This window comes from Notolabrus celidotus, chromosome 9 (genome assembly GCF_009762535.1).
Source record: "Notolabrus celidotus isolate fNotCel1 chromosome 9, fNotCel1.pri, whole genome shotgun sequence".
NCBI lineage: Eukaryota > Metazoa > Chordata > Actinopteri > Labriformes > Labridae > Notolabrus > Notolabrus celidotus.
In genome coordinates this window covers 14,606,045-14,633,169 of record NC_048280.1, presented here as the reverse complement: position 1 = coordinate 14,633,169, position 27,125 = coordinate 14,606,045, and the positions used below count along the sequence as shown (strand labels likewise).

Sequence of the window (27,125 nt, the reverse complement as noted above, 5' to 3'; positions counted from 1 at the left end):
AACACCAGTTACATTTAAAACTTTCTGCTGAAAACTGGATGTTATGTTTGGACACATATTTATAAAAATAATGAAAAAAAATACACATTATAATCAGAACTGAGTATTTATTGTTTTATACAAAGTATATTATGTATGTGTTCCCCTACCTTGAGTATGCAGAGCTCAGAGCATCCAGAAAGTCTTCACTTAGTGTTGACCTGACACAAGTCATTGGCTTCTGCAGCAGAGCACCAATGAGAGGAGCAGCCTCAGGACATGTGACCAGTGGAACACAAGCCTCTGACATGGCTAGGATGCTGTCACAGGAACACCTGCAGAGTCACACAGACATAATCTGAATTAAACTGAACTTCTTATCAAAGCCATGTTAAGTTAAGCATTTGTGCCTCCAGGGCCTTGAACGTTTCGTGTGCTTTGATCTTTTCTGTCAAAATGCACTGCTCAGATTTTTTCAAATCAAATTGCCTGCAGACAGCCTCACACACCACACTGCATGATAACTACAATGCTTTATCTAGTGTGGAAGAGGAAGATCTGAGCCAATTAGTCAGCAAGGAAGCGTCTATTTTGATGTTTGGGTTTTTTTTTGTTCCTGATTTACTATTTTTAAAAGTGCAGATTCACATTTTTTTCCTGCTTTAGAGCACTCTTAATTGATAATCTTTGGGATTTTCCTCAGTGTGTTGGGAAAAACAAGACATGTGGAGACACCAGATTAAGCTCTGGGAAACTAATATGATCATTTTCCAAACAACCAATCAAGAAAACAGCATATAGCGGTTGAACTCCTAGTTTCCACTGGCTGCACCTCTGATTTATGTTGCTGAAAGAACTGCAGCTCTTCCCGGTGTTTTCCTGCAGCATTACCACCATCTGAAACAAGACAGTTCTTGTTAAAACGAGGACACCATAACATGCAGACTCATTTATACAGGAAAGAATCAGAAAATCAACAATATGTGTTCAATACCTTTCTCAGGACTTTCAGATGGTACTCTTTAGGTGGTACACCCATATGCTTTATTAAGGCATGGGATGTAGCATCATCCTCTTCTGTGGCAAGCTGACAAAACACTTTCTGTGGGAGGGCAGGCAACACAACATGCAGCAGATTATAATCACTTTATGTGCATATCTAAAACAGTGGAAAAGACTTTAAAATAATCTGCCCAAACCGTGAGATCCATAACATCAAAGCTAATTAGTTACTGGAATATAAGATGAATCTGTCGGCGTCACATCATTTGAACCACATGAGTGCAGAAAAGGCATTCCAGTAAGTGAGAATGTATGGACAGCATATGAGCGAGTTCTGAAATGAGCATTCTTCCTTACAGACGGCCTTGGTGTTTTACAAGCATTTTTCAGAAGGGGCCTCATCATACACTGATAAAACCAGACCAATAAACTCAACTGATTCCTGTCTGTGAGAAACGCAACTCATAATGAAGCAACAAAAAGAGGGAACATAAGACTCATACTGTAAGCTATAAAGTTATGAGAGTGGTTTTCAATCTTTTTGGACGTCCAGAGGGACATTTTTAACACGTTGTAAAGTCGTTAGAGAATGAGTTGAGAGTAGAGATAGACTGATTGATCAGTCGGGCTGATTAATGGCATTTTGAAATAATCGGCAATGGTGGACGTCTGCGATCACAAGGCTGATTAAAGATAACTGCAGGCAGGGGCACTGTTGGCCCAGCAGTTTAAGCTGGCACCCCGTATACAGAGGATATAGTTGCTGCAGTGGTCATACTGGTTCCACTCCCAACCTTAACCATCAATCTTTATATAGCGCCAAATCACAACAAACGTTATCTCAAGACGCTTTTACAAACATAGCAGGTCCACACCATACTCTATGTTAAACTATTAACAAAGACCAAACATCAAGCCAGGATGAGATCCAGTCCCATCTTAGAGACAGGACTCAGTGTGATCTCATCTTTATCCACCATGAGCAGAGCACTTTGCAGCATTAAGTAAGTTACAGTCGCAAGGAAAAATGTTCTTTTCACAGGCAGAAACCTCGAGAAGGACCAGACTCATGTTAGACAGCCATCTGCCTCGACTGATTTGGGGTTGGAAAGAGGAATAGAGGAGATAAAGAATGATGCATATCTTTCCCCACTCTCCTGACTCTCTTCAGCTGTCTTATTCAATTAAGGGAAAAATGCCCATAAATATTTATATTAAAAAAAATCTGCAGGCCGCTTCGCCAGTGTTACTGTTGTGCCCCTTACACAATAATGTGTTTTTCTCATTCGAAGTGACAACATATCAAACCCAAAACAGCTACTCGCTGGTGTTCAATATTTATTCTGTTATGATGTGCAGAGTAAAGCAGTTTAATATTGCTTTTGACATAAATCTTAGTCATGTTTTGAAATCTTAAGTGTAAATCAATGTGTTTTTCTATTACATTAAAAATCCATCTAAAACAAGTTAATTGCTAAGATAACCATGTACATAAGTTTCTAATGTGCATGAAATGATGGATGTCATTATCAATTTGCTGTGGCACAGTGGGTAGAGTGGGTCGTCTATCAATCGGAAGGTTGGCGGTTCGATCCTAGCTCCGGCAGTCACATGCCGAAGTGTCCTTGAGCAAGACACTGAACCCCAAATTGCTCCCGCTGTCGTTCAGCGGTGTGTGAATGTGTACAAATGAGATTAGCTAACACTGATGGTCCCTCACTAAAAATGGCAGCCTCTACCATCAGTGAGTGAATGAGTATGAATGAGTGAAAGCGACGAGAAGTGTGTAAAAGCGCTTTAAGTAGTCAGAAAGAAGAAAAGCGCTATAAGTACAAGTCCGTTTACCATTTAACATTTTCCTTCAAATGCAAAAAAAAAAACCTGCAACAACATGATATCAGGATGATATTGGCCATCGGTCTAGTTATCGGCATTGGCATCAGCTCTTGAAAAGATGATAAAGCTGCAACAGCATACAATGGTTTAATGGTTGGATAAGCTTATTATTTTTTAATCATTTATTCATCATTGTTATTTGAAGTAGGATAATATTTCTAAAGACCTGTTTGATTTAGGGTTTGATTTAGACCTTATGGTCAGTCCTTTTTACTGGACCATAAGAAGTTGATCTGCTAAAACATGTTTTTAAGTGTGATCCAACAGAGAAAGCCAAGGCCTCACATCTTCAGCACGCACACTTTTTTACAACTCCTCTGAACCAAGAACACGGAAATATCCAGACCACTGAGATGAGACTAAGAAAGTACAAATCCCTTTCAAACTGCAGATGAAAGGGGATCAGCAGGAGATGAGGAGAGAAAGAGATTGAAAGAGGCTCCATATGTTTAAAAAAAAAAACAGGACATAAAATACAACAAGTGAAGGAGAAAACCCAAAATCTCAGGCAGTAGAGCGCTGCAGTGCTGTTGGTGAAGCTGTGTGGTTTCCTTGGCCAGGCCCTACAGCACGCTAAGATGCTTACCCTCCACATAGTCTTACAAAACAACCCCAATCACTACCATCTGAGCGCCCTCAAACTCTGCACATCCAGTACATACAAAACCAATCACACTTATCCCACCCTTGGTAAGGAGGCACAGTGGGGCTGGGGGGTAAGAGGGGGAGGAAGACTGGTTAGAAGGAATGGCAGTGAGAGACTGGAGTGCACTTCGATGGCTGCAAGAAAAGAAGGGTGTGGTCACCAGAGGAATGAGATGAGGGGCAAATGGATAGATGGATGGCAAATACTTTAGGTCAAAAGTTGTCCTTCTCTCGCAGAAAAACAACAACCACGCTGGCTTTGGGGGCCTGGACGTGCTGCTGCCACAGAAAATACCCCTCTATAAATCTAAAATTAAAGCTGAGGATGGAGAAAAAATGCACGAGGCAAAAAGACTTGGTTGGTTGGTTTTGATGAGTGCCTGTTAACAATTACAAAGCCAAGATTGAATTCTCCCCAAAACCAATGAAAGACTCAAGTATACTCTCTGATGGTCAAAACAGCAGAGGCATCAAGAGGGAGACAAAATGAGAGAAAAGAGTACAAATAAGGGTCAGGATGATCATGCAAAGTAATGAAGTTATGAGCAATTGTGGTCAAACTTGGTACACTGACATTAAGGTCTTAAAGTGCATTTTGAATTGGAAAAATAGATTCTCTCTTGTAATGTAAGGATAATGATATAATCTATTGACCGTAAACAATTTGTGGTTTTTGACATACATAATTAGAGACGTTGTTTTTGTGTTTCTGATTGGATAAAGACTGAGATTACAAGTTTTACTTTTTCTTAACAAACCCTAATTATCACGTATGACATCCAAAACCTTGATACATTTTCTGCCAGTGTTTCACAATAAACCTCAGAGTGAACAATTTCCACTCCTGTACTTTGTTTTGTTTTGCAAAGAAAATTGCAGCATAGACTTGAAAGCCATGGCCAAATGACACCTCGGGATGCTCCATAGAAACAGTCAAAATTGAGCACAATCTGTTTTAGGCTCAACGCTGCGTCTGTGGGTAAACAATGACAAATTGTTTTCTGAGTGTGGCTAACAACAGCAGAGCTAGCACCATCAGTTTTCGCTCCTCCTTGAAGGTCAACATCCACATGCCTGTGCTGGTTGCACACATAGACTGTACAAAATATGGACGTAGTATCTGTGACGTCACCCATCTGTTTCTGAAGCGCTGTTTTGAGGCCAATTGGTGGCGGCAGCCATATTGCTGCTGTCGAGCGAGTGTGACGTAAAGAGGCGGAATTTGAGCCTACTAGCCAACAGCTACAGTGGTCCCGCAGGCACCTGTGCCTCTCATTGGAAGACTCGTAATCTCAATATCTTCGAAATTGCAGCGTTACAAAAAAAATTCACCACCCTCACAGTGTGTGCCGATCAAGAAATTAGCTATCCAGACTACACTCGTCTTTTGTACCAGGCTGTAAACATGTTTATTTCTGCTGTAAAGATTGTCTTTTTCCCATTCATGTGTATGTGACTTCCAGTACTTCTGGAGCCCGCCTCAGGCGGATTTTCAATGAACTGCAGGTTTTAGCACTTCCGCATTGGACTCATTTAGACCGGAGGTTGCCGCTTGGTTGCACATTGCTCTGGTAAAGTACTTATTCCCCCACTGACTCTCCTGGTTCCCTGTCCTGTCCTCTCTAAATAAATGTGTGAAATACCACACATGGGGTCTATTTGGCCTAGCGGTTTAAGCACGCACCCCATGTACAGAAGTTGTAGTCCCCGTCGTAGTGGTCGCTAGTTGGTCTATCGGATTTGACCCTTTGCTGCATTCCTTCCCCCACTCTCTACTCCCCACACCCATCTCTCTACAGCTGTCCTGTCTGATAAAAGGGAAAATATGCCCCAAAAAAGAACAGCCAAACCGTGCTGCCAATCTGTCATCTGTGCTTATTTACATCCAGGTGGTAGAGCATTATAGCATTATTGCAGAAGCAAACAACCAGCCCTACAACCCCAGTTAGTGGCAATTGACTAAATGAGGGTTACCATCCAAGAGGAAATAGAAACATGAAGGGAAAACCTTATGCCACAAAGACATTTCCATTCAAATTAAAACAAAGCATGTACCTGCCAATGGAAGTAAAAACACAACAATGTTTTAAAAGTACAAAGCTGCCACAGAAGCTCCAGGGCCTACCTGTGGTTCACCTGTTTGAGTCAGGGAAGTTACACATCAAAGAGGAAGCTATCAAAGTGTCCATCCTCCGACCCTGTAATATTAAACTCTCATGCTTTACTCATCTGTCATCTCCTCAAAGATTATGCCATGTTGCTGCAGCACTGTGTGGTCCCCCCACTAGCACAGGATGTAGAGAAACAGACCAATTGAGCTAACGACTATCTGACATAGCCTGCAGCAATGTGGCTGCACCAAGTATTCATCAAACCCAGTGAGAGCACTCAGATGTGGATAAAAGAGGCAGACAGGGAGGGGTAAAGGGAGACAGAGAGGAGAAAAGACAAAACAATCTGCACACCATCATAAATTGATGAAAAAAAATACATGTGGCCACTAATATTACATACAGTAGCAGTAAAATGTGTCTTTTTGCACAAATGCTCACAAACACATGTGAGCAAATGCACATGACTTGCACAGCATTTAGGTGCCACCAGCACCAGACCCTTAGTCTATTTGGGAGCCAGCAAGAAAACAATGTTGGGGAGCGAGATCAGACAGGGCTAACAGAAAACAGGCTGCATTGTGCATTCCAGGACAGGCAGTCCAACACAACACAGACTCAGGGAGACACACACAGAGACAGACCATCTCTGGCCTAAAACCATACATCTGCCCTGCTCCCCCAGACGGGATGAGCTGTGGTGAGTAGGTTTTTTTGCACTTCCCGCCATTCCTGTTATTTGTGGGGAGTGGTAGAGGAGGAGAATGAGGGGAAGCTGCAGAGTGGGTTATGAGTTTATTGTACTTGTGTTTTTTTGGACACTTTTATCCAGTCCGTGAGTGGACCCGGTGAACTCTGTCAGACCGGCATCAGCTGCTTTAGAGCACACAGCTAAAATTAACTGCTTCAACACTGGCATCTAATCGATGACTTACTTGACTTTCTAGGGGTTTAACATCAATTTTCAAAATAAAAGGAGTTCTTAGATATTTCAGGATATCATGTACAGTACATTGTACATAATTATAGCAAAACTTATTCTAAGCTGTTGCTGCCTAATTCTGACCAAACCAAAATAAAACACCACAATTATCTTCGTTAACATCAGATGAGTAAGGTCAACATCATTACAAGCACGTGTTTAGTGATTCACATGGGCCGATAATAAACAAACATGAAGCCAGGAAATCTCTTTCACAAAATGGTATCCTTGAGTTTTTCATATACATTAGAACAATAGCAATAAACATTTAAAATGTATCTAAAAATCAGCTTCTCTCTTCGGGACACACAAATATTCAATTTATAGAGGCATGCAAACAGATACCCATACAATAACAGCCATACCGTAGACGCAAACACAACCAAGCACACATGCACTCGGCTTCCCCTCTTTTGGGTCAAAGACCATCTGGCACATATAAGGTTTACTTTCAAGGCACTGTTTTAATTAGCAAGATGTTTTATTAGATGAGAAATTAATCAAAAGAATACAAACACACAGTTAATCTGGCAAAAATGTGAAGGTCCCACATTGTTTATCATGAGCCATCTGTGTGAACCCTCTCAAAGTTGAAAATTGCAGAATCTTTTCTTCCCTCTGTTCTCGTTCCCTCCTTTGTGTGTGAGCCTTGAAAACACACAGTGAGCAAGATCAACTAACCAAAATATAAAGGCTGATCCTCCTCTGGTGACAAGAGGCCATGAAACAGTCGATTTTAATTTGATTTCAAAGTATGTTTTACAGTTTTGGGCACAAAAGGCTTAGACTAACAGAGACCCAATCTACCTCATTCATCATCCATGTCCCGTTAGAGAGGAGACACGAAGGGCTGGCGAGAGAACTCCTATTAAAAGTAAATTAGAAAGAAAATCTCTTCAGCAGCCCAAAGGCAGGCCAACACAGATTCTTTTTAGGAGTATTTGTTCAAGTGATGATAGCCAAGAATTAATAAGGACATTAAAAATAAACAGATACAGCTTGAAAAATATGAGAGTAGGAACACGATGCACGATTGGAAGAGATAATACAGCTACATCTAAATCATGTTATGAACTGGCGGAACAGGGCCTTTGTTCCTCAATAAATATGAAGTGTTTTTGTCTCAAGCTTCCCTTTTTCATGACTATGTCTGTAATCCCTTTATAAACCCACATTACCAGTAAAACCACACAGGAAGAAAAAAAGACTGAAGTGACATCACATTGACTTTGTTGCTGTATTGAATCAGCTAGGCTTAGCAAGTAAGTCACAAAGTACCGCCAAAATGTTGTTTAGAGTATAAAGAGCTTTAGTTTTTCACAAAACTACTGTCGCCTAACATAACCATAATAATAATAATAATAATAATAATAAACATCTTAGAGAAAATTTTACTGCATCTAAGGCTGGATCTTAAGCTTCATTACATTTATCCGCTATTTCTATAGAAACAGATCTATATTTGTAGGAAGAGGGTTGTGGAGGCTGTTTTTATTATGGGGACATAATCTACAGAAACTCACCATCCTCAACCCTTAAACGCCTTGACTCCATTTATCACTCTGCGTTACAATTTATTACAGGTGACCCCTTTAACACACATTGGTGCATTCTGTACAATAAGGTTGGCCGGCCCTCTCTCCATGAAAGACGGAATATCCATTGGTATCTTTTAATATATAAAGCTTTCTTAGGAAAATTACAAACCTACCTTACTGAACTTCTTCATTACCCAAACGGTTTATATCAGACTCCCACCTCAAACCAGCTGCTTTTGCATGTTCCTCGAGTTCGGTCAGAACTGGGAAAGACTGCTTTTTGTTTTCTGCTCCTGACTCCTGGAATAAGTTACAGCAGCGTCTTGAATTAAATGCACTTTTACCTCTTGGACAATTTAGAATCTTAATTTTTAACCTTTCAACCCCGCACTGCAACTGTTTTAGCTAGGTTTACCTGTGTATATTTATTGTATGATTTCAACCACCAGACCTTCCTATTTTAGTGTTTTTATGGTCAATCCCCTATTCCTCCTTTTATTTGTATTATTTTATTATATCGTTTTATTGTTCTTATATCCAAATCAAAAAATGAATGACTTTCATACTCTTGATGCATTGTTGTTTGTTTGTTTTTTGTTTGTTTTTTAAATGTCACTGTAAATGACTCAATATCATTGTAAATGAGGGTTGCCTCTTAATGATCTCTCAAGTATAAATAAAGGTTGATTGGTTGGTTGGTTGGTTGGTTGGTTGGTTGGTTGGTTGGTTAGTTGATTGGTTGATTGGTTGATTGATTGATTGATTGATTGATTGATTGATTGATTGATTGATTGATTGATTATGGTATGGACAAAATATACCATAGAGAGTTCTCAAATGATGTTAAGGCTCAGTCAGATGAACACTATTGACATTTTCTGATGATCATTTTTTGGATATAGGACCCATTTCTGTCTTTATTTAGTTTGAAAACAGGATAACAAAAACTTTCGGTTCAATAAGGGAACTAAAGAAATAGATGAACTGAGGTATGCTTGTTGGACCTGTATCAGCCTATTTTTGTTTCAAAATATGGCCATTCTTTTTTAGGTTTAGTGTTACAGGGAAATTCACACTTTGATCAAAGAGATCATGGTGTAATCTCTGGAGGATCTCACGAATCACATTTCTTAAACCTCATTCTTGCAAAAAAAATTGTTTTAACATGTACCCTATCTCCCTTAGTCTAAGAGGTGGTTCAGATCTGGTATTAACATGCATCCTGAGTTCACAAGTGGACAGCTTTCAGTGCAACATTCTCACTTTGCATCATCATGTTTCTCAAAATGCATTTTGAGCAACCACTTATGGTTGGTTTTTCGACTTTCTGCTGTGTATTAAAATAAACAGGGAGCCCCATTCATCTTCATTAGCCTTTAAAAAACATCTAACTGAATCATAGACAGCGTTGCAAAAAGGGGGACTGCTGCTGTTATGCATGTGGATTGGGAGGGACAGAAGGACGGGTGATCACAGACTCAAGTGATAATGTGTTAAAAATTATATAAAAACTTTGATTATGAAGCATGACGTTCCTCTACAGTGCTATGGACTATCAGTGAAAATCAAATGCAGACAGGAGTGTCTGGAAAAGCATACAAAAAATCTGCTTGATTAACACATATCCACATTATAGAACGTCTGCACCTTCACTGCTCTGCATTGTTAGAATGATGAACCAATCACAGAACCCATCTGATCATGTCTACCCAAGCAGATGGAGACAGACTATGTATGGTAGTAGGCTCAGGATCCACTTGTGATCTGATCACTCAGGATGTATTTTAATGGTAAATGTCAACAGCCTGTAAGTGCCCTTTAAAAAAGAAAGAGAAAGTCCTGCCCATACCTGTATCCACTGGTTGGCTTTTCTTTCCACAGCATTGCATGGATGCTCTGAGTAAAGTCCCCACAGACACTGGAACAACAGCTTTCTGCTCATAGCTTTAGACATTAAGACACACACAGACAGCTTAAAAAAGTTAATGTCTCCATGTGAATGGCTGATTTCTGGTTTCATATTAATCCAGCACATAAGGCATGCATGACCAGAAAATATACTCTAAACCCAAACAGTCTGCTATCTCTAACACAAATGGAGTTGAAGTTGTTCTGAACTCACCGTCAGCAGTGACATAAGGGTTCCAGCAAAGACGGCCGAGAAACTGGCCAAGGAAAGGGAGCCTCTTCAGGGTCTCTGTTGTGGAGCTCTTTGGGACAGAACAGAGAAAGTCAGATAGACAGGGTGAAGCAGATTTAACAGTCTACATGTTTTTATCTTGAATACAGTTCCATGTTTAAACTTCTCGTGGAAGAGGGTAAAATATGTATATATACTTTCAACTGGCCCTTAATCAGACTCAGAACACAAATTAAGCCACTTTTTCTTTACTTAAAAGGCAAATCCACATGTGCACATACATTATTCATGTGTCACCTTTGTTTTGGCCATGTCAGTGTTCTCCCTTCATAATTAACAGTGAGTGATACACAGTACAGAACAGGGCTCTGCTCTTGGGTGCTGTACCTGTAAACGTTTTAGTATGTGTGTGTCTGTCCCTGTTTATCCAGCTCAAAAACACAGACTATGTGATTCATTTCACCTCACAGCCAATTAAAATATCCAGAAGGTTCCAAGCTAAGGCAGACAGTGTACTGAAGAAGATAAAATCCTTTAATCCTGACTACAGTTAAGTTTTAAAGATATTAGACTTTCTCAGAGGACCTTCAGTTGTAAAATCCTGGTCTGGACAGATTCCAGTTTTATGTCAGCACAACTCGCTGATATAAATAAAAAACACGACTTGTTCTACAGCACTGGATCTTGAACTTTTTCAAAAATATAACCCCTTGAAGTTTTTCCATCCAAGTACCCAAACAATGCTGATTAGTAAAAGAGAAAAACAAAGATGATAGAAAGAAGGACAATACTACAGAGGAGGATTAGGGCTACTGAAAAAGATTATTTTTGGAGGTTTGGCCAGTAAAAAAAAAAAGAAAAATTTGTGACAGTTTACTTTTAAATTCCAACTTTAAAGTCAGATTCTGAGAAAATGTCAGAATTCTGACTTTAAAGTTGTTATCTAAAAAAAGAAGTCAGATTTTTTTTATTTTTAAACCCTCCTGTAGTGAATTATGGCTTTGAAAATATGAATATTACATTTAAAATGCTGTTAATACAACTTTCATTTTTGTTTCAATCAACTTATTATTTTATGTGGCCAAGGGCACATCCACTTCCTGAGGGGGCGTGGTCAGAGGGAAAACAGACCGTTCTGAACAGGGCTGAAGAAGAGGGTTCTTCAGGCATGCCAAAATCTGATTTCAAAGTGTTTTTTTGAGCATAAACTTTAAAGACATGTTAATGGGGACCTCTTAGACCAATATATTTTGATGAAAAAAGCGTGATATGTCACCTTTAAAGTATCTCAAGTGTAAGTAAATAAATAAAACAGCACAAATAAAATAGAATAGAATGTACTTAGAATAGAATTTACGAAAAATACTAAATAAATAATAAAAATAATTTAATAAACTTTAATAAGTATCTAATCCGCTGAAAACAGCTGTTAAAAAAGGCACGCAAAAGTTGATTGGTGAAACAATTTTGTCTTTTTAGCACAACCACACCGGATTTGTTGCTTCTAATTCAATATGACAAAAAATAAATATTTGTCAATAAAGTACTGGCCAAGAACAGAACACACAAACACTGAAGTCAGGCTGAAGAAACATGACCTCAGTATGGATATAAACATATTTTCTTTGTAGGATTAATCTTCAAATACACAGGTGTATTATATTACTTTTGTTCCATGTATTCATTATCTGGGTTTAATATGATACAGTAATACACACATGAGGTTTTACAATATGATGACTGAGGTGGAACAGAGAAAACAGATTAAAGCAGTGATGTATTACTTTCGTTTACAAGCATATCTGCACGTGTGCATGAATCATGTTTATGTGCATTTACAGTATTACCTAGTATCCATCCCATATTAACAGACCATATCATTCATTTCATCTGAGGGCTCATCAAACTTGAGAGAATAGCTTTGATGCAGGAGAGGCCCACACAAAGAAATCTGGTATAATAAAGTGGCTGTAATTGAATCAGTGTGCCTATACTCAACCAAAGATGATTCAGCTTGCTGCCATCAGGACCTCGTATTATCCTAATTTGTGGAAAAACATGAACACTGATTTTACATTACAATCCTTGGATTTATAAGGGGCTACAGATAATCCCCCCTCCCTGGGCTTCAGATCCCATCAGTCTCATTGACACTCCTCTCAATCAGGCAAACATGGTCTTGTATATTTGCATCCCTTTGGGCTGGAATTAAAATGCAGTTTGTACTCACTGTTGCTGATTCAGACATTGGTTTATTTTTTACAACAAAGTAATTTTAGGTAAAACTTTCATTGACTTATAAGATAAGATAGTCCTTTATTTATCCCAGATACGGGGAAATTTAAGTGTCACAGCAGCAAAGTAGACAGTGCAAAAGAGTATAAAGCGAACAAGAGTCTATAAAATATAAATTATTAAAAAGTTATTAGCAATTGGATTAAAGAGGTAAAAATAAGCATATCTTACAACATATATATATATATATATATATTATTGGTTATAGAGTCTGACCACTGCAGGAAGAAAAGACCTGTGGTATCTCTCCGTGAGACACCGCGGGTGAAGAAGTCTGTCACTGAACAAGCTACCTAGTGATGTTATGGTTTCCTGGAGGGGGTGTGACGTGTTGTCCATCAGAGAAGATAGCTTTGCTATCATCCTCCTGTCAGCCACCACCTCCACAGGGTCCAGCGGGCAGCCCAGGACAGAGCTGGCCTTCTTCATCAGTCTGTTCAGCTTCTTATACCCTGTCTTAATCTGAAAAAATAGAAATGCATTCCCATACCATCACAGATGCCAGCTTTTGAGCTGTGGGGTGGTAAAAGGGTAGGCGGCTCCTCTCCTCTTTAGAGCATTGGACGCAGCGTTTATGATTTCAGAAATTAATGTCAAATTTGATTTTGTCACCACAGAACAGTTTTCCACTTTATCTCAGTCCATCTTAAATGGACTTAGGCCCAGAGAAGCCGCTGGCATTTCTTGGTCATTTATGTGTATGGTTTCCTCTTTGTATGGCACAGTTTTCACATGCATTTGTGGATGCTGTGACAAAATTTGTTCACAGACAATGGTTTTTGGATGTGATTTTGAACCCATGCAGTGATCTCCACTGCAGAGTCATTTCAGCTTTTAATAATAATAATAATAATTTTATTTGTAGAGCACCTTTCAAAACCAGGTTACAAAGTGCTTTACATGGGCCGCAAAATAAAACAGGCAGATCATAAAAACACACAAGTCAAGATAACGACATAAAACATATTTTAAAAGACATAAAATTCCCCTAAAAGAACTCTAAAGGAATAAAATTATTTTAAAATATATTTCTTAAGACGCTTAAAATAAAATAAAGTCAAATAAAATTCAGATAAAATCCGGGAAGGTTCTGCGATAAAAGTATGTCTTAAGAAAGGATTTAAAAGAGCTCACTGACTCAGCAGACCTGATCTCCTTTTAATGCAGTGCCTTTGGAAGGCCCGAAGATCGTGGCCATCCAGTATTGGTTTTCCTCCTTGTCCCTTTTGGACAAAGGTTTCTCCAGATTTGCTGAATGATCTTTGACGTTTTTTGCTATGGAACATTATCCTGAAGTTGTTGAACTATTTGCACACCCAGTTTCTTGGAGTGGTGAACCTCTTCCCTTTTTATACCTAATCATGTTACCGACCTGTTTTAAACATTTTAAGTGCAATGTTGTCTCTGTCCCAACTGTTTTGACATGTATTAGTAGCACCAAATTGAAACTAAGGATATATTTTCCATAACTACTGAATTGTAGTTTAAACATTTTTAAATGATGTGTTTGTACGAATTTCAATTAAATATCAAAATCTGTCACCCATCTGTTTCTGAATAGCTGTTTGAGGCCAATCATTGGCAGCAGCCATATTGCTGCTGTGGAGCGAGTGTGACGTAAAGAGGCAGAGTTTGAGCCTCCTAGCCAACAGCTACAGTGTTCCTGCAGTCAGCTGTGCCTCTCATTGGAAGACTCGTAATCTCAATATCTGTGAAATTGCTGTGTTACAAAAAAGTTCACCCCCCTCACAGTGTGAGCCGATTGAGAAATGAGCTATCCAGACTACACTCGTCTTTTGTACCAGGCTATAAACATGTTCATTTCTGCTGTAAAGATCGTCTTTTTCCAATTCATGTGTATGTGACTTCCGGTACTTCAAGAGCCAACCTCAAGCAGATTCTGGATGAACTGCAGCTTTTTGCACTTCCACATTGGACTTATATTTTTAGACTGGAGGTTGCCACTTGGATCGTACACACAGATCTTAACACTAAACTTGGTAACCCTGAACCTGTTATATTCGAGGGGAAATCCATGAATAGAGAGTGTCTGTTTGTAGATGATTAATACAGCCATTTTCATGTTACTTCAAACTCTTTATTTGTTTGCTTGTTACTGTTCAGACTGTTTGTCGCTGCTATTCTTGGTCATGTCTCTGATTGACTGCAGTTTTACAACAGAAATACAAATTAGTTGGGGTATTTGGACGTTAGGAAGAGGACTGGGTAAAGGGAAGAAAGAATAGGAGAAAATAATAGAAAAAAAGTGAACAGTGTTGCATCACTAATTTACATCAATCTGTCCTAACCCACCTCCCTTAAAAATATCCAGAAAATAATCAGTAAAATTGGAAAGCATTAGATTAAAACGAGGCAATGTAACTCCTTTGTGATGAGAAAGAGCTTCAGACAGAAAAGAGACTAACTGGACTCACTCAAGTGGATGAGATCATCATTAATGGGAAGCAGAATGGCAATAGTCTAAGAAGGGGTTCTCTAAATGCCCCCACTGTGCCCCCCACCAACACCACCAATGCTGTCTGGAACACAGCCATCCCACTCAGCCTGCCCATCAATCCAGACACACATGGTTAATGTTGTGTGTGAGTATACATATGTGTTTGTGTGTTGGTGATTCAACTAAAAAGGAATGTTAGTTTATAATAAGAACTTTATTAATGTGTGTTGTGACCGCAAGAGTGAGGATAACAATGAGCAACCGCAACAGAAAGTGATTATCACTGACTATCAGAGCCAAATCTACATCCGCATTGCCGTCATTGTCCCTGATTCTAAACAAATCTATGGGTCAATGCGTCTTATCTTGATTAGGGACAGACATTTTGAACAAAAGTGAGTGATTAAATACAGCCAGGAAGGCATATGGGACACGTTTATACACAACAATAGAGAGAAAAGAGGAGGAAACACTTCTGTCCCTGACATCACTGAGCTTCAATCAGAGTGGCTTTGCTAAATAGAAAAGTTACTATGGTGAGCACATAAATATACACTGGAGTGGAGTGTTGAATACCCCATGCTCTGCATTCATCTTATCTTGGACAGAAGGACTTTCCAAACAGTCCCTCAGTGCAGCGGTGTAGCAACTATGGTACAAAGTTTTAAGGTGACGGTACAGCAGGTAGTGAAGTACCAGAGCGTCAATACGTCAGCGCTCAGAGAGGTGGTCTTTTGGCCTTATATCTTATAAGAGGCATAAATACAGAGACTGTGTTCATTCTATTTACAGTCATTGTGTGAAATCGTTTCTGAAACAATATATTACCTCTCACTATGCATGACTGAGGTTGACTCAGTCAACTGAAGTCTGCCGAGCAACTCAATGCCTCGTGTGACAAAACTAGATTCAAGAAAGTTACATCAAAATGCTGGATTAGACATGGACGTAGTCTGAGTGAAATCACCCATTGGTTGATGAAGCAGAGTTTTAAAGCCTATCAACTAGGGATGCACCGAAATTTTTCGGCCGAAAATGGCCCAAGAGTGAATTTTCAGTTTTCGTCCGAAAGACTTTTATCACTAAAACAACACGGCCGAAACAGAATGCTGTGATGACACAAGCAAAAACCGTGGCCAGTACTCTCTTGTCTGGATAAGGGCCAACATGTCTGCATCCGTGCAGCACTAAAGCGTCTTCTAAGCAAAGAGGTTGAGACGGACCACGGAGTGAAAACTGTGAAAAGTTCACTCTTAGAGTCTGTCAGCACACGTTTCACTGAGATCTATTCGGATCCTCTGCACTTCATCACGTCTGTACTTGATCCGTTATAAAGATCATTACTTGGATGTGGGAATAAAGCAGCGCTCACGAGAACTTGTTTGGAGACGGAGAAGCGCACAGCGCAGGAAGGAGAACAGACCGCAGAAAAAAAGGACTCTCTGAACCAGATGAGGGGCATGCACCCTAGTTGTCTGATATGTTCAATGAGATCCTTGATTTTAGTGAGGTTAGTACACAGTCAGAGCCATAAATGCAATGGAAGGGGAGACCGGGAACAGTTGTAACATTTTTGACATTTCTGTCTATAACTTTGAGCTCTTTTAACCCAGTGTGTTCAAACTGCTATACACACTTTCAGACGACCTAACTACAGGCAGAGAGGTGGAGTTGATGTGGGCCGTTAGCCTTCTTGTTAAAAGCTACAATGTGCCTACCTGTCAGTCAAGTCACCCATACCGGTGCCAGCCTCAAGCAGACACTCCAGTAACTGCGGTTTTAAGCACTTTCGCATCGGCTTCATTTTCCAATACAGGAGGTTGTTGGTTGGCTTAGCTCAGTTGGTAAAGTGCACACCCTGTGTATTGAGGCTGAGCCCCTGCCCCATTGGCCTGAGTTTGGTTTCAGCCCTAAGTCCTGTAGGAGTTTTTCTTGATTCCAAAAGTTACTATGCAACTTGAAAATCAAAAACATGTTTCCAGTCAACATTTTTACACCAATTATCTGTCAGAAAAGGTGGATAGAAAGAAAAAAATCCCAAACATCCCTTAAATTTTTACATCCACTCAAACGTTTAGTCCTTTTGTCCATCAACAGCTTATAGGACAATTAGGCAATGGAAACACTTTTTGTTGAATAAATGTACCGGTTACTTTCTGACAGATGGATTTAAACAACTGAAATTAAGTCGTGCAGCACAGAACTGTCTGTTAATGATCTGAAGCACAACTTTCCACAGAGCTGTCAAATGCACTGCTGCACCCGCAGGGGAGAGACTCTCCACTATAAATACAAAGACCCATTATCAGCACCTTTCTGTCATCAACTTACTTTGGAAAGCAAGAAAGATAGTGTAATAGGTGCTGAAATGAAAAAAACCTGCCAAATAGTATTAGGGTCTAGACAGCCAAGCTCTATTCTTGGATTGGATGTTGTTAGGCTGTGGGCGACTGTTTGTTTTACTAAACCCAGCACATGGAAACACACTTTATTAATTTCCTGCTGCTTTTATTTCCCTTATTTACAGTTACGCAAAATGTTTTCAGCTCTAACCATTGTGGTCAGGTGATCACATCATATTTCTGACAGGCCTACTTGGCTTAAATGTTGAACCTTCTTTGAAGAGGCCCAAGATTGAGATAGAAAACTTCCTTGATAGAAAACCCAGAAAGAAAAAGAGGACTTTTCCTCATCTTTGTGCACAGGAAAGTTGTTAGGTCATCAAAGGATGCAAAATGCTGCCAAGAAGCAGGATATCCTCATCTGGTCTTTTATGAGATCACTGCCAGTAAAAGGACTCCAACCAGATTAAGCTATACCATTCTCTTTCTTTCTTTCTCTCTTTCTTTCTTTGTGTCAGCTCCATCATCTTACGGTAACCTCTGCATGACATATACTCCGAGTTATGCTATCAGGAAAAGACATAGACAGATATATATACTGTTTATATAACTGCCAGACAGCGCTGGATCTATAAAAATATATGGATTGTTGCCCAAATAAAGAAAAAGTAAAAGGTAAGACCCTCGGAAAAACATTGAGACTGAATCTTACTGTCACATTTTTACAGTCAAACATATGGCATATAGAGAATCACAAATTAAAACCTGCAAGAGCACTACGACTGTGAGGCTAACATGAAAAATATGTCTTTCCTGAAGGAAAGAGTACATCATGTAAGAGAAAAGTGGTTTTAAAAGGCAGCAAGACAGAAAGTTCTAGAAAGCAAGAGCTGGAGCCATGAGTCAAGGATGTAATAACACTGAGATCTCACAGTCCTGCACCCCTCCTGTCCTCTGCCCCCTTCCCAAATTTGCTGGACCTGATATAGGGATACATTAGGTTAGCGCTGAAGGTCCCAATGCGGCTATTACCTGACTAACTCAACACTGCAGCGCTGCCAGCCAGCCTCTGCACAGCACAGAGCAGCCTCTGTTAGTACGATCCTTCCACCGCTGGACTTGGTGTTCATGCTCTGGCTCAGTGAGAAGACTGAGCGTGTGCATATTCAAGCGTGTATGTGTGTGTGTGTGTGTGGGTGTACTAGACATGTTGACGTTTAAATTAACGTGGTGCTTCATTAATGAGATAGATGTTTGGCATAACTGATCAACTTATTTAATTATTTGGGCAAGTTATGTCAACCCTGTGAAGTGTTCAAGCTTATAGGAAATACAGTGTTGAACCAGGACCATCTTAATGTGTCATAAATAAGCGCTTCTGTTGCATTGTTACTAAGTTTAATGTTGCACAAGAGCTCACCATGCTGTTGATCCGTGTGAGGAGTTGCTGAAGGAAATCCCGAAGTCTGCTCAAGTGCAGGCAGGTGTCTTTCTGAGAGTCTGGGTTGTCAGCCTGGCCCCATGCCACCGCTTTGTCCAGCCAGAACTGCATCTGCTGGATGTTCAGAAGGGGCTCCTCGGCTGTTTGTTGGAGCCCAGTCTGTGGCTGCAGCTGAGACATTTTTTGCTTGTCCAGGTAGACGTTATTAAGAACGAGGTGACATCCTGAGCAAGACAAAATAAAAAAACAGTCAGGCCAAAGGATTCTAAAAACATACTGTCACCTGTTCTTAATTATCTTTAATTTGTGGCTATTCAGGCTGAACAATGCCAACTATTTTTTCACATACTTAATATTTTATTATTACCCAGCTGTGTTACATACTTGGTTCTGATTGGTCAAAACCACATTACAATGGTGTTAACAATGCTCAACAGCAAAAGCAACGCTGGAGACAACCTAATCAAACATGTTATTAAATCAATACCCGTAAAGAAATCCAACACATTACATCTCTGCTTGATGACGTGGCAAAACCATTAGCTTTCATTAGCATTCTAACACAGTACACTAGACAATGTGGAGGACTTTTATTATATTAGATCCTGCTCTACAATACAGGTAACTAAAGCAAAGGGTGTTAGTCAAGCAGCAACCTCCGGTCTCAAACTATGAGGAAGTGTTATAAACTGCAATTCATAGAGGAATCCGCTTGACGCTGGCTGGAGAAACACCGGAAACCACATAGAAACGTCATACGTCCCACTATGCCTGGTTGAGTTCAGCATTTCTAATATGGCTGCCAACGTCGATTGGCTTCAAAACAGCGCTCAGGAACAGATGGATGACGTCACAGATACTACGTCGATTATTTATACAGTCTATGGTGTTAGTGCATCTGTAAGTTACAAAGTAACTTAAACCGTAAGGAATAGCTGTAATAGCTACAATGTTAAAAGTTGTGACATTAGCTTCATCTATTTTTAAGGTGTGTCAACTGCAAAGAAGATCATAGCTTAAGTTAGTAGCCAGGTGATAAATGGTTTAATGTATGGATAAGGAGGGGGTTATGCAAATTAACAGGGTGAGAAGGACCCAAACACCAATAATAAATCAAAGTATTGTGTACTGGTGAATCTCAATGAATTAGAATATCATGGAACGTTGTATACTTCCAGTCATTTATTTAAGGAAGAGAAAATATACATATATTCCAGACTCATTACACAAACTGAATTTTTTCAAGCAGTTTTCTATCTTAATTTATAGAATTATGGCCTACACAGCAGCTAAAATCCTGACACATACAAGAAAATATGACCATATCCCCCCGGTTCTCAAAACACTTAACTGGCTCCCCGTTCAATACAGAATCAATTCCAAAATCCTATTATTAGTCCATAAAGCACTCAATGGTTCAGCTACCCTGTACATCTCTGATTTGCTCACAGTGTATAACCCGACCAGAATCCTGACCAGGTCAGCAGGTGGAAGTCTTTTAAAGGTGACATATCATGCAAAATCAACTTTTTAATGGTTCTCGACCTGAAATATGTTTCCCTGGCATGTCTAAAAAAAAAAAACGAAAATGAAAAAAATCCATTCTGCCCAAGTTCTGATTTCTCCACCTTTCTGTAAATGTGTGTGAAACGAGCCGTTTCAGACTTCCGTGTTTTTTTTACGTCACAACAATATCCGGTCTGTCACGGAGGTCAGAGCTCGGAGCTTGTTCAGCCCATAGACTGTATAAAATAATACTGAACCCTTCCTCCGTTTTTCATTCCCTGCACACATGTGTGCTAACAAGGAGCTTAGGAGGGAGGCATGCTAGTTGTAGGCTGTCTTAATAAACACAGAGGTCGGTTTTACTCCCCACGTCTGCAGATTTGAAGATCTAGTGGATGATTTTTATTTATCATGGGTAAGTGCTAGCGCTAGTTAGCATAGCCACATAGCTACATGTTCGTAGCTGTGTACCAAGACACACGTCAACATACTGATAAGTAAAACAACAAGAAACACTAAATCTGTGACCAATCGTTCAGAAAGGTCCTGCTGCAGGCACCTCTCCGTCAGGATCAGATTCTGGATCAGATTTAGAGGGTTGAAGTAACGCGATCTGTGAGCAGCCGTGTATAATCAGCCAACATGTAAACATTAGACCAACGTGCTGGAGAGCCGAGGCCACATCCACTTCCTGAGGGGGCGTGGTCAGAGAGAAAACCAACCGTTCTGAGCAGGTCTGAAGAAGAGGGTTCTTCAGGCATGCCAAAATTTGATTTCAAATTGGTTTTTTTGAGCATAAACTTTAAAGACATGTTTTGGGGACCTCTTAGACCAATGTATTTTGATGAAAAAAGCGTGATATGTCACCTTTAAAATGTACCCAGAGTCAAATCAAGGTCCGGTGAAGGGGCCTTTCGTTACTGTGGTCCATCTTTTTGAACAAACTGCCTGCTGACCTCAGGTCCATAACAACTGTCTCCACTTTTAAAAAAAGACTGAAAACATATTTATTTTCTCAAGCAAATGAATGATATAATGACTGTTGTGACTGGATGCATATGCAGCAACAACAAGATATCAAAATATTAGAGTTCAATTAGATATTTAATTTTGATTTCCTGTAACCTTATTCAAACAGTGTAACTACTTAGTTTCTTAGTGGGATAACAGTTGTTAGAAACTACAAGCTGTGTCTAACGACTATGGTCTAAAAGACTAAAGCAGGTGAGGAAGATGTCATGTCTCATGGTGTTTTTTCGAGACATAAAGAATCATAATAAACTTTTACCGTTAGCATTGTCGTTAACAGGAAGGTAGCTTTCTGCATGTGCTTGTAAAATCTATCTTTTAGAGGCTCATTATTATTACAATTGTATTCCTCTTCAGGGAAGCATAGTGTTAACAATGCGCCATGAAATGTTCCTTTCCTGCACTGGAATTTGAACCATTTTCTGGATCCACAAATAAATATGCATTTAGACATTCAAAGTAATTCAATAAATATGCAAAAACTTATCAGCTAAACACTTCAACAAACAACTAAGAGTCCCCCTGCTTTCTGATGCATGCCGGCTGTACTCTATGGTGCATGTGTGGCCCAAATCTTCCCCAGTTTTCCATTAAAGCAGAAGTTAATAATAATAGAGAAATTAAAGGTTATAATCAGGGGGAAATAAATTGAGGCATATGAAGTTCATCTGGTTATGTTAAGCTCTTATTACCACCATCTAACCATCAAATTTTCAAGCTGCAGGCGATCAAACCTTTTCACACGAACGTATTCATGGGGGCCTACTGGGAAATAAACAGAACATTCTTCACCTTTTATGATGATGGAGGGAAAATTGCGGGGGAGCAGATCACAAGAGTGTGTGTAGAGATGTGTCTTGTGACTGTGTAAAGCCTGGGAATGGTGTGTGTTGGTGTGAGTGTGCCCGTGTGTATTTGTTGTTTTTTTGCCATAATGACAGGTCTGTGTGAGACACCACAGGGTTGTGTTTTATGATCACCTCACTGCACACAATTTGTTTAATGTCTTGCCATCATCTCTGCTGGAAAGCCCCTATGGCTCACTGATGTGAATATATAAATACTCATTTTCTAGAAGAAAAAAAACACAACCAAATTAGGAACAAACGCCTCTTGTTGACTTGTGTTGGGGACTCAAGTTTTCTCAGAAAAACAGAGTTGGAGACAACCTGGTTGCTGGATATCCAAGTAGCAGACAGTCTCACCCACAATCTACAGTATATCACACACACAGTTACAGTTAGACATGAGTATAGAATATGCGTAGGTGCAAACGCATGTCACACTGGGAAAAAAATTTAAGTACATGCACATAAACACACACGAAAGCAGCTCCAGTGTTTGCTGTACACATTCTGGAGCAGGAACAAGATGTGACTGGTCAAATATTATCTTTGAAGATTTGCTAAACTAAGCGTGTGTACTTTGGGTCAAGGTGAGTTTGCAGTTCCAATTATAAGATTGTTGACATTATTTCAGTATAATCAAATCAGTTAAACATCACTTTCTACAAATTTACTTCTGTATACAGCAGTATGTTTGAGGAAACCTAGATTAAATGAGGTTAATGTACTGGTTGTGGCGGTAGCAGTCATAAAAGGAAGAGTTATGTGCAATGAATTTTAGAAATAAGGTCAAATTTAATTGAATTATAATGCTTTCCGAACATTCATTGCAAATCATCATGCAATGATGAATCAACACAAGGCATGTAGGGTTGTTGAATTGTTTCAACTGTTTGTAAATTATTTAAATAAGAAAGACTGTGTTCTTTGACACCATTGTAGAAAACACGGAAGAAGAAAAAAGTAATAACGAATGGAAATATTTTTAACTGAGATAAACCAGTTGTGGCAGCATGTGATGGCTGAACACCTTACTTACTAACCCCCTGTTAGAATAGAAACTAACAGTATTGCTAAAGTCTGACAACCTATCTGCTTGAATAGTTGTTTTAGTGTTTTAGTTTGTAAGTTCAGAAAATAGTGAATAAAGCCACAAACAACTTTCTATCACTCTATATGAAATAACAATCTTTTAATATATTGTTTCTGATATTTATCAACAATCCAAGTTAAACATCACATAAAAAAAAGCTGATGTAAATATGATGTAAATCACCATTTGAGGAGCTGCATCAATGTTTTTCTTTTGGCCTTCCTGACTTAAAAATGGCTAGGAGGAAAAAAATTTAAAAAAGGCTTATCCACTTTTAAAGACTTGTACATAGATGGCCGATTTGAAACCTGTGCCCAACTGCAGTCTAAGTTCAGTTTGCCACCTGGGCATTTTTTCCGCTATCTTCAGATTCAAAATCTTATAAGATGTTCTCTCCCAAATTTCGATACAATACCTAAACAGCACATCTTCTATGACGTATGAGAAAACCTCCAACATCAAACAGCTGATCACAAAATAAGTCAACTTTTTCTCTATGGCAACCCCTTCTCTTCACATTAAGGAAGCTTGGATTAAGGACACCGGCCTCAATATATCAGACAATCTATGGACAAAAGGAGTGGGATAAAAACATGCTCAATCAATGCTAGGCTCAAACTAATTCAGTTTAAAGTTGTCTATCAATATGGGGACTTGTGCTCATCTTTTTGGTCCTGCCCAGCACTCAATAATTTTTGGGAAAGCATCTTCCAGCTATACAGTAGCATACACAACAAATCACTTCCTCCCTACTGCCTCACCATTATTCTGGGCTGCTCTGGTTACTCTCTCACTCTTCCATCTGCCCTGCAACAGGCCTTAAAGCTTGGTTTGGTTACAGCTAAGAGAGTGATCCAGCCGCATTGGAAGTCAGCTACGCCTCCCTGCTTTAACTGTTGGTTGAGTGAAATGGTTTCCTGTTTGTTCCTGGAGGAGATACGATACACTCTTTCAAACTCACACACTAAGTTTGTGAACATTTGGGGTCCCTTTAATGAATATATTAAACGTAAAAAAACTGCCACCTGATTAATTAAGGCATTGTTTGGACTGCACTGATGGTGGGTTGATGCGCCTTGGACTGAACATAGGGACACCCGGATCTTTAATTTACCCTTGAACTGTTAGACAGTGGAGTGTCATCCATTATTTACTTTCTTTCTTTTGGTCTGACACAGATTTAATATCCCACCTTACTGTTAAATGGCAGTGTGGGCATGTATGTATGTATGTATGTATATACTTTCTTTGTTTTGTCTGTTTGTTTGTTTTGGGGTTTTTTTCTCATTTGTTCTTCTTTATTTTTCATTTTTTGACAGCTTTCCATTCCAATGATGTGCGTGCCTATTTTTTTTCCCTTTTTATTATGGTTTGTCTGTCTGTTTTCTTGTCTTGTTATATAACAAAAACTGAAAATAAAGTTCTTACAAAAAAAAAAGAAATGGCTAGGACTAATAATAGAACATTACAACATCATCAAAACATTAGCATACATTTTCTTCGGATCATCTCTCGCCTGGGAAGTATTTTCAACTCTGCATGTCATAGCCATATAGCTTCTAAACTTCAAGGGTAGGATAAGACATCCATGTAGGCTGTTTATCCAGCCTAACATAAGTCATCCAGTGTACAATGATATACAAGACAAACATTCAGCAACCCTCACATGTGGGGGCAGACGATGCAGATTGTCAAATTAATTCACTTGGTCCATCTCTTAACAAACAAAGAAAAAGACAAGACAACGAAGCAGAAAAAAATAGAGGCAAAGGGCTGACCTAAACATTATTCACAGGAGGGAGGAGAAGAAGAAGGGAGTGATTGTGTGCTGTCATAAAAATGATGTTGTTATAATGGCAAATGGTTTCTGCAGGCGGTAAGCCTTACATGCATGTACTGCAGAAAAATAAAATATTCATTTGCAGAAAGTGGTATGCTATGTACTGAGAATGTGAGTATGTGTGTCTAAGTAGTATAAGTGCATGGATGTACGAACAGACAGTACAGTACTTTAGTTATATGTTATAAATGCAGGTGTAACAACACCACCAAACCACAGGATGCCAGTATTTCCTTCACTCTACTACAGGTAGCCTGCTTATGAAGAATATGTTGGCTCACTGTAAAGATATCAAAGAGTGTTAAAATACAACTTCTGTACGTGAAGCGATGTTCTCACAGTTCCATGAAAACGCGTGTGTTAAAGAGCTTAAGTTATTTCAGCTGTTATCTTGTTAGCAAGTCTAATATTCTGCTGTCGCTTGAACGTAAGCTAACGTAGCTTAAATGTAGAGCTACATGTAAACAGGATGTATATCCATCCAACTGGAATCTTTACAGAACAAGAGTCAGAGACAGACATGTGTCTTTCATACCTTCAGACAAGAAGACAAGCTTTTCATCCCGCGACGTAAACAAACTGAAATTCCCTCTTCTCTCTGACTTCCGGGTTTGAAAGCAGACTATTGGCTGACAGACGCGTAACCTCCACCCGCAATGCCTCCTGGGAAACTGAGTTAAATGGCTGTTGCAGAAGTTGGGAGGAAATACTTCCTACAAAGAAGCTGTCACGAGCTGTCACATAGATAAATTCAGTGTCACAACACTCTAAAATACACGTTTGTATAATGAGAATATATTAACTCAACTCAACTTTATTTATATAGCACCTTTTAAAATTATAAAAGACAAAATTATAAATAAAATACTTACAAATAAAATAAAATCAATACAGTAAAATTAATCAAGTAAGTAAGAGCGGAGAGAAAAGTTAAAAATGAGGTAGCGTTAACAAGATCAGATGAATACCAGAAATAAATAGATAAATAAATAATTAAATAAGATAAATAAATGTTAAAGCAGTGATTAAAATAATAATGATTAAAATAATAATTAAAATAATAATTAGTGTCTTACTAGTCAGAAGTGAGTCAAAAAAAATTTAACTGGATGAAAAAAACTATATAGTGTGAATATTACATATACATAAAGCTCGATTTTAATCATTTAATAAAAAGCTGTATTAGTTTTACTAAGAAAAGGGATGATAAGAAAGGTTGTAAGCATAAAACAAGTCTTAAAAAAGACTAAGGAAGATACTTTACAACATTGAACTACATTAAGAATAGAGAAATCAGTAGACTAAAAGGTACTATCAACTGTAATATATATATATATATATAGCATGAAATGTCATTTAAAAAAAATAGATGTATTCTGTTTTAAGGCAAGTTTTGAGAGGACATACATTTGGAACCAAAATCAATCTTTCTGGATGTTTGCCCCAAATGTGTTGAAAGAAACTCAACTCTGCTTTCCCAAAGTGCATGATGTAAAATAGTATGGATTCAGACGAAAATGATATTGCTCCTTATTGGATGCTATGGATTTAATTTCCTTAACTAAATAACACAAAGAAAAACTTCTTCAAAAGTAATAACAGAGTTGAATATTCTTAACTGATAATCAGCTTGTTTTTTAAGTACTAATTAAACAATGTGAATAAACAGTCTTATTCTGGACAAAATGTGCAAATTCAAGGTATTAATAAAATGTTAGTAAAATAAAAAGATCATCCACAAGTAATTTTTAATCATGGGATGCTGTTGAAATGTATCTTACCTGGCTTTAACGACATACTGAGCATAGTCAGAGCATGCTTTCCAAGTTTTAATGTGATTAGGTTTTTTTTACATTTCATTTTGACTTATCTAGCTTGCCTTGGTTTTTAAGAGAAACCTGTCATCAAGTCATTAGTGGTTCAAGGGTTAAAAGGACTTAGGAAATGCCTCGAACAAAGACCATGCTGTGTGTGTAGATATGT

The 27,125-nt window shown here is 38.8% G+C and overlaps 1 protein-coding gene across 1 annotated transcript in view; it reads right to left on the bottom strand.

The window, feature by feature from the left end:
* Nucleotides 1-25,782, bottom strand: part of fancc (FA complementation group C) — a 39,726-nt gene extending 13,944 nt beyond the window's left edge. Inside the window, 7 exon segments of the mRNA XM_034693011.1 lie at nt 150-314; nt 812-876; nt 974-1,081; nt 10,003-10,097; nt 10,276-10,363; nt 18,809-19,053; nt 25,678-25,782. Of these exon segments, the coding sequence (XP_034548902.1) occupies nt 150-314; nt 812-876; nt 974-1,081; nt 10,003-10,097; nt 10,276-10,363; nt 18,809-19,009 (722 nt within the window). The 5' untranslated portion in view covers nt 19,010-19,053; nt 25,678-25,782.
* Between the last annotated feature and the right edge of the window lie 1,343 nt (nt 25,783-27,125).